Genomic DNA, 18,066 nt, shown 5'->3' with positions numbered 1-18,066 from the left:
ATTGTGGAGTATAGACCGGCCAGTCTGCCCCTGCTATAGGTACTTCCCTTCCCGCCAGTTTATATATATTTGTTCTCAGATGAGGTTGTCCAGATTTCAGACCAAAATATTTAAAAAAAACAAATCAAATGAAGTGAGGGGGGAATGATAGTCAGGCCCGGAATAAACAAATAAAATTAACAACAGTTGATAAAATTTTCTGAAAAATAAATTCAAGGATTTTAATTAGAAGTAAAATATTAAATTATACTTTTTCTATTTAAAAATATAAAATATTTTTAATAAAATCTCACCCCTTAATAAAACAGTTACTTATCCTCAAACAAACCCTATCTTTTTATATTTACCTTTATTTATTAAAGTATTTTACCTTAAAATAACATAACGTAATTTATTCAAAAGGATGCTTTTGAAAAAAAAACACAATAATTACATGTTAAAAAACTAAAAAGTTTTATATTTTTTAGTATTCAACCGCTCAAAAATATTTATATTTTTTAAGAAAAGAGTAGATGTAACTATTAGTTTACAACTTAAATTTTTATTTGCAATTATTTGAATCATTATTTGTAATTAATTTCTTAGAAAATTTCATCCGAAATGCCCATTATCTGAAAAACACAAGCCACGGTGCAAAAACCATCTATTGCAAAAAGTTTGAAGTCCAATTCCCCTCCACGCAACAAGATTGAAGATTTACAGAGTAGTTGGGTGTGATACATTTCTAAAAGCATTATTTTTGTGTTAGGAAAAATTAGAAGGAACTCCTTCCTAGTGATTTAGTGGAAATTTATCTTGTATATTATTCTTGATTTTCACTAAAATGTATAGTTGTGCTATGTGAGTGTATAGGTTTTGATGGAATTTGAGGAGATAGCTTAGTGAGTGAATCTAAAGTCTTACTTCTGCGTAAATGTTGTACTGTTTTTTTTTTTATCATTATTCAAATGTTGTACTGTCAGGATATGAAATTAAAAATATATAATGTAGTGTTATAAAAACTGAAATTATAGTTGTAAATTCCTAAATTGATAAAATTTTTGTTTGGGATATGTTGGAAGTGAAAGTCTCCCTGAAAAAACTGAATTCATGAAGTCTTTACATATTTTGGTTTACAGAAAAATAGAGCTGTGTAAAATTAAAATCTGAATGGATTAATGTAATTATTGGTTGACAGAAAATGAAGATTGTGTCAATGTAAATTCTAGTTTCAAATATGGTGTAAGTGCTCCACTGAGAAAAATTGGATCATGTGATGTGAAAATAGTGTTGCCATGAAATTAAATATTCAATTGTAAATTCTAAAAATTACAGCTGAAAAGGTAGTTTTTGAATTGATGAACTTAAATTTAAATTCTTGATTTAAAAATATTTTGCTTTGATAGTATAAAGAATTTTAAAAATAGTAAAACAATTATTTAACTTGAAAGCACTACCATATAAAAAAAGAACTGTCATGATAAAAGAATAAAAAATAATTTAGAAAAACATTTATTATTTTAAAAAGACTATCATGAGAAAAAAAAAGGGGGGGTCTGCAGTGGTGGAAAGAAATGAAATCACATTCTTTTTCAATAGACTATCATCTTAAAAAAGATTCTACCATGATAAAAAAAAATTAAATTAATAAAAATTATCATGGCAAATAAATTTAACTTAGTAAATAATTATTTTTAAAATTTGGGATCCTGAACATTCATAAACAAAGATAACTGTGAAAGGCATATGCAATCACATATAAGTTAAAATGTAATAAACAAAGATAAAATAGAAAATTAGAAGCCATTATGCATTTCGATAACTGTTGACCACTCCACAATGATTCCAAATAACATATAACCATTTCTTGTACTACCTATGCACAAATAAAATCACAGTTAAATTACAGCGACTTAATACATTTGATAGAAAGAAAACTTAATACAATATCATAATATCTCAATTAAGATTATCCTCTCACATGCCATTAGGTCAAAATAATACTTTCCCAACCTTATACTTCCAACAATTGCAAACCAGAGCCAATCACCAAATCAAACAATTTAATCACTTCCAAAACACATGGCCTTGTAAATATGCCATTTCAAACCATGATTCAAAGTTTATAGTCATCCAAATGTATACCACAATTAGTAATAGTTTGAAGGGGATGACCACCACAATGAATTCACATAATTATCAAATAAACAAAAACACTAGTATTGGAAATATTACATCATCAAAATTATAAATCAATACTCAAAAGAGAAAGTGGATCCATACCACTAAGCCTCAAGGGCTTCTCAACATATTACACTTGACTGTTCTCCTGAAAATTATTAATCATAGAAATGAGACTCAAAAGTCTTAGTAATTAATGTTAATTTATGATAATATATGCAAACAATTACAAGTGATCTTGTTAGATGGGGAAGAATAAACCATTTACAATACAAATACAAATTAATATTATCTTACATGACAAACAATCACCCTTATTTCCCTCCATTATCCTCAAGTCATAGACTTCACTTAGTACTAAATCATTTTGCCAAAGGTAGACTAGCTTAGACCCATACAAGCCACTTATTGGGCCTCAAATAGGGGGTGTACCATGTGTCATAACATACAACAATAAATCTCTCAATACCTCCCACATAAATCAAGCAATTTAATATCAACAATGAACAAATATACAACATCACAATTTCTACAATTTTTCTCATTTCTAACAATAGTACAATATAGCATCTCATTTAACAAAAACACTTCAAAACACATTATTCACACTTCTAAATTTTTCTCAATACTCATCTCAACATATTTTTTCTATAATCACACAAATAATAGTAGGCAACACTAAAAACATATTAAAACATAGTTATCTTATGGCTTTATTAATAATTTACCCCTTTATAATTTTCCTTTTTTCATAATCTTCACTAACACAATTTACAATAATTTTTCACATCACATTGTGTTTCAATCTTTGACACCAATAAACAACTCTAATCACAGAGTTAGAAAATATAGTTTACATTTCTATTTTTATTATTTATACTAATATGACGTTAGTATGACTAACCAAAGTTCTAACTCCTGTACTAACATAATTACACATTAACAAGCATAATTAATCCTCCAAGCCATTTCTAATACCATAAATTTCCTCTTTTATATTCCATAAATTCACACCATAAATGCCCAAAAAAACATAATTTAGTCTCAAGCTTATAAGCATCATTCTAAAGCCTTATAAACATGTTTCTAATTTCAAATAAATATCTAAGCATCACGAAATCCTCTTACACTTTTAGATTTAACAAAAACTCAACCATAGGAACTTGGGTTTTAACCCATAAGCATCAAATTAAAATTTCATCAACAAAATAGTATTTTGAAGTATTTATTATATTTCTAACAACCTCAATAATCATATTTATTTATCGTAAATTCAGTCACCTGCTATCCATTGGAACATTAACACAAATCAAAGAGAAATAAGTGTAGAAAGGAAGAGGAGGCATCTAAGAACTTATCCCAAGTGGTTTCCAAGCTCAAAATCACCCCAAAGGCATTGAAAATTTGTGCCCTAGCAAAGAAATGTCACTGCTTTCTGCCCCTTCTCATTTCTCCTCGCGTTTTGATCTAATTTCCAGAATAGGGACTGATATAAGTGTCTTCGTCCTTGCGTGGTCATGCCTACGCATTTTACATCCGCAGGAGGATAAGGTAAAATCAGGCTTTCCTCCTCTATTCACATTCACAAGCGAATGAATCATGTTTTGGACTCATCCACGTGCGATTACAAACAGAGAGGGCATTCTCACCCAGTGAGTTTCGTTGGCTAGTAGAGACACCCTTTAGTGTCATGTCTGCAGACGGAGGTGGGCAAAACCACCTCCCCTCCCCTAATTTATCATCAAACCTCAATTTTATCACTCTATCTCCAAACAAAATCATAATTGGATTCCTAATCACTATTAGCCTCAATAAACCTCATTTATTCCTCATATCAAACTCACTGACCATAATCAAGCTTCACCAACATAATTAACCCCGATCATTCTTAATTTACACAATAAATCATAATTATATTCTTAGTTTGACTTAGGATGTTATAAGGATAACAAAGACATTGATAGTTAAAACATTAAGAAAACAAGAGAGTTGAAGTGGTTGACATTTAAAATAACTAGGGTCTAGAAAAAAAATTAAAATTACAAAAAAGTTATAATAAAACATACATTTGGATCTGGATATCCATAAAATTTTTATATATTTAAATAAAAGATTTGGTTTAAACCAAATACTCATGTATCCAAAAATGTCATAAATGAATTTAATGGATTAATGTGTTGGTTGCTAGTTGACACAAAGATGACAAGCAATTCTAAGAAAAAGAATCTACTGGTGGGTGGAATATTTAAAAAATGTCAAAGCTGAAAGTTCCTTGCTTATATTTCATCTCCTAAGTCAAGGAAAAAAAAAAAGGATGGGATGATTTCATTGTTTTGTGGGTCTTTTTGTTTTTGTATATCTTTTTATATTAGGTTAAAGGGTAAAGATACTCAATAAATTTTTTCTCCACTAAGAGCATCCAATATAATTAAGTAAACAAAGATGTAAAAATATTCATGAACTTGTTATGATGAGTGTAACAGTCCTTATTGTTAAATTTGACTAACGTTTGTTAACACAAACATTTAAAAAGAAATAAAGCAAATATAAAAAGCAAAAATATCTATAAACTTTTTTTCTATGAGTTTTTGATATCCTAAAATTAACAATAGTGACTGGGTACTCATTAATTTTATAAAATAGGCCAACTTTCTCCAATTTGTTTAGTTCTATTCTCATAAGTTTACAATCAATGTCAAGTTATCTTAATAGATTTAAAAATATTTGAGTTGATAATTTAGGCTAAGCCTGACAAGTCAATCCAAATAAGTCCAAAAACTTTTAGGATTGAGTTTAGGAGTTTAAAAAATTTTCTTTATTTCAAACTTATTCGGATCGCTGAATGAGCTCGAAGAAATACAGGTCAAGGCTAAAATCAAATGGGCCTAGTCTAAATACCCAAATCTTTTTTATTATTAATAAAATTAGATAAAGATTAATCTTTATTTTTTTAAGATAAAAATTGAAATTGGCTAAAAAATAGAAAATGAAGAAAAATAATATTTAACAATTCAGATATTCAAACCAATCTGAAAAAGTCTGAGATGTTAGGTCGAGCTTGGTTATATAGCTTCTTTTATATAGTTAATGAATGCCTATATACTATTATTGACTTAAGAATATTAGAAACTACTAAAAAAAATTCCTGAGTAGTTTTACACCTCATATTTGCTTCATCTTTTTTTAATGCTCAACATTAATGAACATTAGTCAAATTTAATGGAACTGGTTCTATTACACTAATTATAACAATTTCATAGGTACTATTGCATTTTTATTCACTTAATGATATTGGATGCTCTTGAAGGTGGGTATTTTTAATCCTTTAATTCTTTTATATGTATAGAAGCTTGAAAATGTAAATTTAAGTTAGCAAATGTTATAATGTCACGAGTTTCTTTTGTTCTAGCATTTATCCTTTTCAATGAAAATTTTTTCCCCGGTAAAAAGAAGTAAATGTACAAGTACTACCTCGTGAAAAATATTGTTGTTTAATTGAAAATGGAGATTTCGATGACTTCATTTAAAAATAAAATAAAATAAATGAGGCGGGAAGTTTTTAATTGATTTTATTTATTATATTCTGTTACATTTTCCTTTTCTCTCTGTTAAAATTTTGATAAATCTACTTATCTCTCTCTTTTTTAATTAAATTTATTAAAATCTCTACTCTCTTCCTTTCCCTTCCCTTTCAATGCCCTCGAATCAACTCTCTATTCTCCTGGAATGATATAGAAGATTAATATCATATAATCGAGGAATTGTGACATGTGAGTATTATTTCATACAGACGTGTGAGTGTACACACACACATATTATTTCATTGATCATGAAACATGAAACATGAAACCAGCGGTGTGGTGGCACTCACCTATCATACTAATATATTTTTATTTAGGATTAAGGAGTATTTTGACTCCTCAATTATTCAAACGTTAGGTACCTAAATTAATACATGATGCAATTTTTTTCTTTTGCATTTAAAAATATTGCACTTGACACCTTACCGTTAAAAAGTTAACTTTAATTATTACTTGATTCAAAAAATTATTAAAAAAATGACATAAAATGACCTAAAAAATTACACACAAGTACTCTATAAGAAAATTAATATTAACTAAATTTCTGAAATTATATTAAATATCAAGATAGTGGGTAATTAATGTATCACAATTATTGGCGACAACACTAACACATAATTAAAAAATATTATATTTTTTTTTATAATTTAGGATGCTTAATTAATATTAATTTTCTTATAAAGTACTTTTTATAATTTTCTAGGATTTTTATGTAATTTTTAAAGTCTTTTTCTATAATTTTTAGAAAAAAAACTGTCAACATTAACTTTTTAATGATAGAATGCCTAGTGTACCATTTTCAAATGTTAAAGAAAAAAATTGCATCATATATAAATTTAAGATACCAAGCATTTTTTAGCAAATAGTTGAGGAACAAAAATGCCCATTAACTCTTTTATTTAGTTAACTTTTAAATTAGCTCTTAATTTTTTCATGGGTAATAAGTTTAGAAATAAAATGAATTGTTTCTATTATTAGTATGCACTTGAGAGTGACAAAATGTAAAAATATGACAAGTTTTTATAAAATAATTTGTCATACTTAATAAATCTTACCGATGACTTTTTTAACAAAAAAATAATAATTTTATACTATTTCTTCGGTTCATTTTTAAATTTTGTTAAAAATAAATATTTAAAAACTATTTTATATTATTTTTTCTATTATTATATTAATATATTTTTTATTTGTATATTTTTTAAATTAGTTTTAATTTTTTTCATTAGTAATAGGTTAAAGATAAAAAAATTATAGGGCAAATTTATCCCAAAATTTTCTCTCAAAATGTGTTTGGTATCTTAATTTTTTAAAAAAAGTAATGTTATAGTATAACTTTTAAAAATAATGCAATATTACTTTTTCATTATACTAAAGTCATGTTAACTATTAAAGCAGCATTGTTGATCAACATATACACACGTGGCATGCTGAGTTGGAAAGTTAATTAATTAAAATTAAATAAAAACAAACAAACAAATATTCTCTATTATGGAGGACGAGCCTAAACAATCCAAACACCGTGGACGGCCGATCTCTTGCCGTCCACAATCTGGAGATTCATAATCAAATATTAACTGAAAAAGATAATGTAATGCCTGGTCAACAAATTGCAAGCAATCGAACCCACTCATCCATTTCCTAATTGTTTTGTAATTTTTTTCCTGGAACATAGAGAAATGCAAATCCCAATTGTAAAGCCAAGTAGTTTGATAAAAATATTTATGTAATGTTTGGATTAGAGGATTTGAATTTGAGTCCAATTCTTTATTTAGATATGTAAAAATTTACAAGTTTAGACTAAATTCATGTTTTATTATATTTTTTTAATAATTTTAAATTTCATTCTTATCTTAGTTATTTAAAATTTTAGTCACTTTAACATTCTCTTTTTTTTTATACATTTTCAATATCAATGCCTTTCTCACTCTCACTTTTTTTATCTCTCATTCTTATCTTTTGCCAATTGAAAAATAAAGGTATACTTATTATTACAAATCTTCTTGTTTTTACCTTAAATCTTAGTTTACCTCTATTTTCTCTTTAAAATTTTTTTACTATTCAAACAAATTATTTTAAACATATGAATTTGAATTTTAAATGTAAAATTTTAAATCTATAATTCAAATCCATCAACCAAAACCTCATCTTGTATTTCCACTTCGAAAGGACAGTTCATTTCTTTGTTTTAAGAACCGAACTAAATTGAATGATCAAACTACTATTGATGAAAGGTGTCAATTTATCTATTTGAAGGAGGAAAAATTATTATCAAGATTGAGTTAGGTTGGACTAAAATTGAGTTGTTGTTGAGCCAAAAACTAGAATTGAATCTGAAGCTAAAATGATGTTTAAAAAATCAGACAATTCTAAACATAATATAAAATAACTTTAAAAAATTAAAAAATCAGGAAAATTCAAAAATTAAACCTCTACCAATATGAACTATTTATATGCATATAATATGGTTCTAAACTTTTTATTTTTGAAAATGCTAGCAACCATAGATATAAATGCAAATACTTTTAAATTCACTCATACCTCATTAAATCAAAATCCACCATTATTTAACAAATGATAAAATTATAACTTATAATATTATTAATTTATGATCATGTTATATCATTTGAGTAGACATACTATCAAATTATTTATGATAAATATTCTTATATATATATAATATTATTTTTCTTTAATTATTAAATCACCAGTTTGAAGGGCAGTTTAACCAATTAGATCATGAAAATCAGAACCCCTGAGCTTTCTGGTTTAAGGTCCAGGATTTTAGAACATTGGTTCACCCTGTCAAAATCATGAAAAACGTAGCTAGATGAAAAAAGCCACATAAAAGTTCTGGGTAAACGAAGTCCAAAAAATTTACGTAGCTAAAGAGGTAAAATTCATAAACTGGAAATTGGAAGTTAGGGAAGAAAAATTCACGCACGCAGGCAAACAAATATCACCAAATTTCAATTACAATTCCATTCATTAATGATAATAGAGTAAGAACTAAGAACAGCCATTCAAGAGACCAATTATTACAAGAAGCACCTCCAAGCAAGCACACCAGGACACTTGGGAAAATTAGACACAAGTTTATCCACGTTAACTTGCCAAAAGGTTTCAACTCACTCGTCTGGCCACCCTATTGATCTTCTCTGAGGGCCTAATACTCTACCTAGTCTTGCCTGCATATCCCTAATACTGCAATACATTAAGCACACCAGGTATGCTAATGGCATCATCACAAACCACATTCACTCTCAAATAACACCGAAACAACCTATAGTATTTACACCAAATATGCTCACGGCATTATAATATATACATATATATATACACAATATTGAAAAAAAAAAAAGAAGATCATAATGATATGTTGGACTCATCAACTTATAGCTGTCAGCCACAAAAGCTATGAAGTAATTCTCAGGTCAAAATATTTACACATATAGTTAAGCCCTCCAAAATTATTCTCTCCTTGCAGCGGATATCAGTTTTGAGTTTTGGTGCATCAAGTCATCTACCTTGATTTTGTTCATTCTGGTTTGATTGAGCATTGTGTTTGCTGTGCTTGCCTAGTTTTGTTAACATGTAAGCCAAGGCTACTTTTGCGCCAAGGCTAGAGTGGGCCCGAGACAGGCAGATTGCACCCCCCAGGAGCAGCAGACTGTTGGCTAGGAACTTTCTTGATGGCTTTTTAAATATCATCTTCTTGCGAGACTCGTCTGTAGCATGGTCATGGAGTATAGTGGGATGTCCATTTCCATTAATTGTCTCTAAGCAAGCTGGTACCTATGGAAAGAAGATTGTTAGCCACAGAGTCTACTCAGAATTTTTCTGTCAACAATAAGGCAACACTTTTCCAAAGTAATAAATCACATGCTTTGCATTAAGTAATATCATGCAAATAAGAACCAAATGTGATGTTTCGTTGCCAGAATTATGATAGAAAGGAATGGAATCCTTCAAGATTCCCACACTTTGAGCCATCTGGTTGCAAGAATATATTCTCCAAAGAAATCAAAATCACAACACTTTTAGCTGTCAACATTCCTCCAAAAAATGAGAGGAACGATCATTACTGAATCCCTATCCAAATACCCATCCCTCTCATCCTCCCTCCGTTCCCATCGAGTCTTCCTCTGTAAGCAACCCCAACCCTCTCATCCACACCCTCCTGCTCTCCTCCTCCATCATCTACAAAGTTCCTCCAGCCCAGATTCAAACCCCAAACACCCAATCCAGAAATACTTTTTTGAAGTTTCTTCTTTGATCTAGGCTGCCAAATCTAAGATCAAGAAATTTTTTACTGGTTTCTCCTCCAATTTTTGGATGTTTTACTAGTCTTATTTTTATTGATTCTGGCTACAGAGAGATGAGGAATTTCTAACATTTGGCCCCAGAGAGGAGACAGATTGAGGTCAAATGAAAAGGGAGGAAGTAGAAGGATGGTGGTAGTGATGGTGGTGGCAGTAGAGATGGCAGTGGTCAGTCTTCGATGAGGGCACTACTAAGAAGGGAAGAGCAAAAAATGGGACAAAGGACAAAGGAGAAAAGGGAAAACAAATTGAGAGAGGGCAATTCAGTTTTTTTATTTTAATTTTATTTAACTAGCTATAAAAAATAAATTTCTTTCCAACATTTCTACTATCATACCAAACAAATTCATACCAATCAACATTCCACTCTATTCTATCCTGTAATCATCATTTCCAAAGGCAAAATGGGCCATAAGGCTAGCATAACACCTCAAAAAACCTACCCATAAATATAATACAAGGCATCACCTTTGAAACACTAGAACTTTTACTTCAATATATAACTCGCATGGTTGTATGTTCACTAACAGCACTGACCTTCTGCATTAGGTTGGCTGAAGTGGTAACTGAACTAGATCGACTAGAATACCTGCGGAGTGCATTATCCATCTTGCACACAAAACTCCAAATGCCCCTGGCAAAAGCCAGTTTTGCCACCTCCGTATTCAAACCAGCATCTTCTTGATGAAACATCATGACTTCACAGGCATTTCTGCCAGGTTCTGTACTTAAATAGATGTTAGTCATATAACAGTCTATTATATGTAAACCTCATTCACTCAGTTATGCGCATTACACTGTTGAGAAACAATCAAATGTAAGTAAAAATGGAGTTGACTTACCAATGAATGAGAGCAAGCTTTTGAATGTGAATATATAAATAGGTTGCCATGATATCCATTTCAATTTAGTAAAGTTTTATTAAAAAAATAAGCCACACTAATTTGGAAGATTTTAACCTTTTTTCTAAGGATCAAATAATAACTTCTAAACGGAAACATTCAAATAGGATGTTCTTCATCAGCCAGATCTGAAAATAAATAAGTAAACAAACAAGCCAGTAGCCCACCTTTTCTGATTCGCCAGCCAGATCTGAAAAACTTAACACGTACATATTTTCTGTGACATGGTGCCAAAGGATGCTGACATTCCTGAAAAGAATTATAACAAGCAATGGGAAAAAATATTTGAAAAAAGAGCCAGAACAAATTAAGAAAAATCAACAATGCAGCCAGAAAAAAAAAAATTCCAATTCCTTAAGCATCTATCAAGTACACTAAAAAAGACTCATACAAACTCTAAAAAATGCAATGTGCTTCGGCAATATTTATTACTGACTTTCAACATAGTCTGTCACCATATTGTCCATGCAAGTTCTAACTAACAAATTGAGCAACTTGAAGATAGAAACCTGTAACCCTCAGAAGACTTCTTTTTTTTTGGGGGGGGGGATAGTTGGCAAGTACATACAGCAACAAGAAGCCTTATTTCAATAGATGGGGTTAGCTACATAAATTGCATGATGCCATTATGCTCTATCATTTACCGAGTTTTTAGGAATGTTGTTAATTAAGAGGTCTCGGTCAACAACTTCCATAAGTATTCTTTTTGACCTTACTCTACCCCTCTTAACAAGGTCCAAAAAGGAAAAGTACATAGCTACATAATTTGAATTGGCCATCACATTGCAAGGAAAAGGAACAGAGAAAAATGAATTTATGATGAAGGATTATAACTCTGCAGGTTGATAAGGGCATCTGAAGTTCTATATCTCTTCATTATTCATCTTACTGGTCCTCCGCAATGCAATATATATAAAGGTATATATTGGAGGATTGGTTTTATCTTAGCCAATCTAACCCTTGCCTGAATCGTATTTGTATCTGTAGTTCACTCTGAATTATTGTGTCTGAGTGTGTGTGACAGTGTGAGGATGTTATTTGAGGGCATTGGTATCTAAGTGTAGTGTGAGGGTAGTCTGATAGATCTTGTTGTCAGCATGATTTTCCTTATGCAAGTGGTAGTTGTACCCCCAGTGTCAGAAGTATATTGCGTTTCCACAGAAGATCATATACTTTTCTGTTCATCTGAGCGTTGACGCATGAGTTGAAAGTGGATTCCTATCATAATCTCTAATATCTTGACAAACAAATAACTTAACTATATATTTGATTGTTACCTTTTCTTATATAAGTTTCAGGCCATATAATATAACATCAAAAAGATGACTTTTTAGGAGGCAGGATGTAGCTGCAACAATTTCCATATAATACACCATATATGAATTAATCACAAACATCTGAAGCATAATGTGCACAAGGCTGATCAGTAATTGAACTGAACACAAATAATTACAAGGCCAGACAATGATTGGGTGCATTACCTTAATAAAACAGTAGAATGTTTTATCCCTTCCCTCCCACAATTTCCAAGCCAGTACATATTCTCTAGGGCTCAAAAGAGGAAACTTCTTAATTGTACGGCCAACTTCAACACCACTAGATTTGTCCACCTGCAGTTGCTCATGTTCAACCACTGTCTTATCCCACTGCTTTCTGTAATCACTGTCCAGGTAGAAGTCTCTTAGCACCTCAGGTGAAACCTCATTAAATCTAGTCATGCTCAAGTACTTCAGAGGACCATCCTGCAACATTAATGCAGTAATAATTATACACAACATGAAATGTGCAAGCCAGTGTTCAACAACTAGAAGGTGTATCACATCTGTATAGATATTAATCAAGTAGAACCAGAAGATGTAAAATGTAAACAGCACCCTTGCAAAAGGAAAAAATGAATAGGATGTAATCTCCTGACAACTTGACCACTAATTATGAACTAATTCTGTCAACAAGCAATAGAGATATAGTGACTTTGTTTCATGGTGCATAAAGGATAAGAGGACAAGGGGTGGAGCAAATGCAAGTGTGTCGAATAGCATTTCAGTCTAAATTTGTGTTTACCAGCCAGTACATTGGGAGTATGAGAGAAAAACATGGGACCTTGTTAGCTGTTTTACTTAGCATATATCAATTAAAATATTATAAACTTCAGACCAACAGACACAGAAAGTTCATAAAATGAACATGATATTATCATTACAAATTGAGAGTGCAATAAGATCAATTCACGAGTCTTCACTAAAATTGAATTAAGTGACATCAATAACCTTTGGTTTGCAGCATTTTGCATAGTAGGACACATTCTTGTTACTTTTATCCACGACAGTTTCCCACTTATCATTTTCATGGAACTTCTCATCCAAGTTCTCCATTAGAGACTTCAAATCTGCATCTGTCACAAATTCTGATATTCTGCAGGAGAAAAGAAAACTTCCAGGCTGACTAATCACTCGTGATACACCTAAGCCAATGCTCATGAATAACAGCAAAGACAAAAACTCTGATAAAAGTAAAATTTAATGTTGACAACTCAGGAGGTTGAGAAAAATTCTGAAGATGAAGAATTCCATCCAGTGGTCCATTCCCAAGCCAATAAGCAGTTCTAGATGAAAAGGAATGATGTAAGATTAATAAAAAAATTGTTATTCCCTTGGCTGACCACGTGAAAGAGCTCAACTTGCCATCTACCTAACAAAGTTTCTCATAATAAAAATAGCTAGTGTAGTCTTTCGACCAAAAAGAAATTTTTTTTGGATGTGTTATGTAGTAAAGCACTGGGCTAATTTACTTTTTTCTTCTTGTGAATTTCTTTCCCGTTCTCTTCAATTCTCCTACCCGTTCAGACCTGTTAGCTTTTGCAGAAATCATTCAATAAAAACCCCTCCCTTTGAAAACCATCATTACTACTCCCCTGGATTGCCCTAGAAAGCTAGAACCCAAAAACTCTAATTTCCCAATTTTGCCACCATTGTCGACAGCCATCAAATTGATTGTTAATAAGAATCCTACAATTGTCCATGCTTTGGCAAACACATAATAAAAGTACCTAACTTCGACCCATCAATTTTCTACCCTAATAAATCCAAGAAATTCAAAAGTTGGTTTATCAACTCTTAAATCCTAATGATGCTTATTCTAATAAAATGTCATTTCACACTAGAAAATTAAAATTGGAGGAGTTGGTGACAAATGGGGGTCGACCTTCATTTGCCTATTTAAGTGGATAAAAACACAACAAAGACCTGTTTACAGAAAAAGGAAGTTATCTTGTCAAAAGTAAAGTAAACTTATCGAAGTTAAAATGTGTACAAAATTCAAGAGTAATTTCATCTGAATATATATATCTTGTTTTCATATAATTTCTTTCATTAACTAACTGATAGGAACAAAGTTACGCTTATTCTTTCAGGTAAAAATGTTAATTACGACAATAGTTGGCCGATTGTAAGCATATTCTAGCCTCTGATTATCTAAAAAATGTTGATATGCAGTAAAACCATACAGATTTGACATCTATCAGCAGATATCACTAAAGCGCCAACCTTCTTTCTTTCTTTGGCCATGTAAGTTCTAAACCTATTTTCAAAGAAAGCCATGGATTCCAAGAAAACGCCAATTCAATGAGGCAGTAACACATAGTATCAGTAAACTCAACTGCCAAACAACGCCCTTTTCTGATGGTGCATAAGAAAAGGGTAGAAACTTGAGCAAAGAACAGTCAGGTGAACAACTCTACCTGAACTTGGAACTCGTAGAATCTGAAACCAAAACGGATTTGGATGGAGAACAATAGGCGAAGAAGAACCTTCCAAACTGCCAAAGAAAAAACATAATAAACAGAACGATAAGCGTTGCCCAACCACCATAGAGGTTTTCCCGAGAAAGTTCTTCAGATGCTGCCTTCAATACACTCACCACCGCCGTTACCATGATGTTAACGATAATCACTATTCTAAATCTGTCTGATGTTCGAAATCTTCTTTCTCCCTCAGACTTGCTATCTGGGAATATATCCTGACGTGCGCAGTGTGCTTGATCGATTTCGTTCGGGCAATCATCGCCTGTAATTTTTTTTGCGGGTAAAATTTTTTTGGACGTCAATTCGGATTTAAAATTGTTGCTGAAGTTTTTTCTGGTCTAAAAAAATGTCACTGAAATTGGAAATAATATATTCCATAATAACATAATGGACAAACACAATTGAATTTTATAAATTTAAATGTCGTTGTATATATATATACGGCTGACAAATATATATATATATATATATATTAGCCTATTAGGCATCATCCAAGATTTCATATAGTGTCGGAAAATGACCGTACTTAAACTTTATGGACCCGACTTATAAAAACTTTAGTATTTAAACTTAATTTTTTATTTTTCACTTCTTTTTTGAGTCTTGATCTTTATTTGAAGAGTTTAAAATCAGCTTATAAACCTGTTTTAAAAAAATTAAAATAAAATTAAACATTATAAATTAATTAAAATATTTTAAAATTAAAAAAATAAAAAATCCTTATAGTCTTTTAGAAATTAGACAATACACATTTAGAAGTTTAGTAAAAAAATTAAATCTTGATTAAAAAAATATTTTATTTTTTATAAATATACAAATATAATAATTATAAAAAAATAAAAAATATCATAAATTTTATACTGTACATGAATATTTATTAAAATATATTAAATTAATTTTAAAATAAATTAAAATTAATAATAATATAACACATGTAGGATCAAGGTTTTAGGCAGGTAGATCCTTCTTAATTTCAAACATATGTTACATAAAAAAAATTAATAATAATATAATTAGAGTTGAAGGGCCACCTAGGTTAAGCTTTTTTTTTACAAACTTATTAAGGTCAGGTTCTCAAACATGATTATTTTAAAAAAATTTAATTTTCAAAACTCAAACCTTTATTTATTTAAATAGAGCTTCTAAGTCCAATACTTCAAACCTAACCTTTATCCTCAGCTTTAACTTCATATCAAAAACACGAGCTTGCAAAGAAAATAATTTACATAATTTAAAATTAATTTTAATTTTAATTTTGACTATTTCACTTTTAAGTTTATCTATAATTGAATCTATTTTTAATTTTTCCTTTATTATTTATTTGGAAGAATTTGCACTGGAGACATAATACAAATTCACCAACTATATATATTGTTCTGGGGAACTTTCAATACGAGAGCTTGGCTGGCCAAAAAAAAAAACAATATATATACGAGAGTTCGGCCAAAAAAAAAAACTCAGTATGAGAGAAAAGGGAAAAATATCGACAACTTCTTGTTGGGTGAATAGAGAAATAAATATTATCTTCCAATCTGCTTGCATGGCTATCTTCAAAATAAAACTCTTTTTTTTTTCTTAATTAATCAGTGGTAAAACTATAGTAACCCAAATAGTACAAAGGAGAAAAAAAAATTGTTACATCTTCAAAGAGCAAGAATCGTTACGCACGTTGACACGTATATATTCATAAGATTATTTCTAAAAATTGTTTTCAGTTTTTAACATTAAAATTAAAAAATGTTTAAAATAGTGTTTTTTATTTAAATGATTTTTTGAATAAATAATTTCATTTTGCAACTTTACAAAATCGTTAACAAAAACATTTTAAAATTATTTTATTATTTTTATTTTTAAAACAGGTTACATTTAGCATTTATAATTACTGTTACTAACATTCACTGCCACCACCTCACCGTGCCCAACAACATCAACCTCCATTGTTAATCGTGATTAACAATTATCACTATTCTCCGTTAATTATCATCATCAGCTATCATTGTGAGTCATTATTATTATTGATCACTATCTATTATCATTAGTTGCCATCATCAACTTTTACCGTCTGCCACCATCATTAGCCACCCCCATTTACACCATTAGCCATTCTTGGTTAACCATTGCTCCATACTATAATTAGTATGGAATCTAACGGGACTTTGGCCTAACTAGAAATCTAACCTTTTTATGAAAATGATTAAATTAAGCAACTCGTGGTCTAATCTAATTCTAGTATAACCCAAAGCTAAACAAGACCGAACTAGTCCAGTAAAACTAGGAGACTAATCTCAATTTTATTCAGCATCTCACTTTATTTTTTTGTTCATCTACAAAAAGTAACAATTTATTTCAATATAATAAACTCAATTAACATAATAAAATTATTTATAGTCATATAAAATTTATCACAACAACAACAATTATAAATACATAACAATCTTCAACAACAACAACAACAAAAAGTATTTCATTTACAACATAAATGATTCAAATTAAATAATTATCAATATGTCTAAATCATTACATCAAGTTAACAACAAATTTTCTACCAAAAAAAAATGTTAACAACAAATTTTACCAATAAAAAAAATTGAGGTTGGTCAATGCTGAAATTTTACTTAATATTTATAATTTCACAAGTATAAAACAGAAAAAATACTTATTGTCATAATAATTAATAAATTAATTATAATTATATTAAATAACTTTATAGGATCGGACAGGATCAAGTGGTTCAAATGTTCGGTTTGGCCTCTTATCCAATCCAACCTGAAGAAAGAGTTTGGTTTTTTTAATCCTGAAAGATTAATTTTTATCCAACTGAACAAAATCAGGTTCATCTCGGACCAGACCGAACTGAAACTTTTACACAGTCCTAATTATTAGCTACTACTGACCTCCACGAAAAGCCATAACTTTCCATCACCATTAATTGCCATCATCAACTATCAACACTAGTCACCACTGTTGTCAACAAACTCCAGCCAATATTATCGAATAATGCTAGCCATCGTTGATTATCTTAACTAGCAATTTTTGTCAGTCATGCATGATCACCACCAGAAGACACCACCATTAACTTTAAAAATGTTTTTAAATTAATGTAATCAAACTAGTGTTTCTTTTGTTTTATTTTTGAAAACCAAGGAGAAAAACGTGAATGATTAGATGCTGGAATGAGGCCAATAACACCCGAAGATCATTAATCACATCATCTCTATTTTCCTTGATTGAGAAGATATTCTTGCAGTAATTCCTTCTGAAGCAATTGATCCTCAAGCTTGAGCTAAAGAGCCACAACTCGAGCG

The 18,066-nt window shown here is 30.2% G+C and overlaps 1 protein-coding gene across 1 annotated transcript; it reads right to left on the bottom strand.

Moving 5' to 3' along the window:
• Window positions 1–8,695: 8,695 nt before the first annotated feature.
• LOC129288479 (uncharacterized) lies at window positions 8,696–15,020 on the bottom strand. The gene is made up of 6 exons (XM_054925073.1): window positions 14,699–15,020; window positions 13,230–13,374; window positions 12,444–12,704; window positions 11,130–11,211; window positions 10,598–10,782; window positions 8,696–9,533 (listed from the first exon to the last, which is right to left on the bottom strand). The coding sequence occupies exons 1-6, from the start codon at window positions 14,890–14,892 to the stop codon at window positions 9,258–9,260; spliced, it is 1,143 nt and encodes a 380-aa protein (XP_054781048.1). The 5' UTR covers window positions 14,893–15,020; the 3' UTR covers window positions 8,696–9,257.
• Window positions 15,021–18,066: the final 3,046 nt, after the last annotated feature.

The sequence above is a fragment of the Prosopis cineraria genome, unplaced genomic scaffold, assembly GCF_029017545.1.
Source record: "Prosopis cineraria cultivar Desert tree isolate PC_DT_omini unplaced genomic scaffold, ASM2901754v1 PC12, whole genome shotgun sequence".
Classification (NCBI taxonomy): domain Eukaryota; kingdom Viridiplantae; phylum Streptophyta; class Magnoliopsida; order Fabales; family Fabaceae; genus Prosopis; species Prosopis cineraria.
The sequence above is the reverse complement of the archived record's forward strand: the minus strand, read 5'-3'. Positions and strand labels throughout refer to the sequence as shown.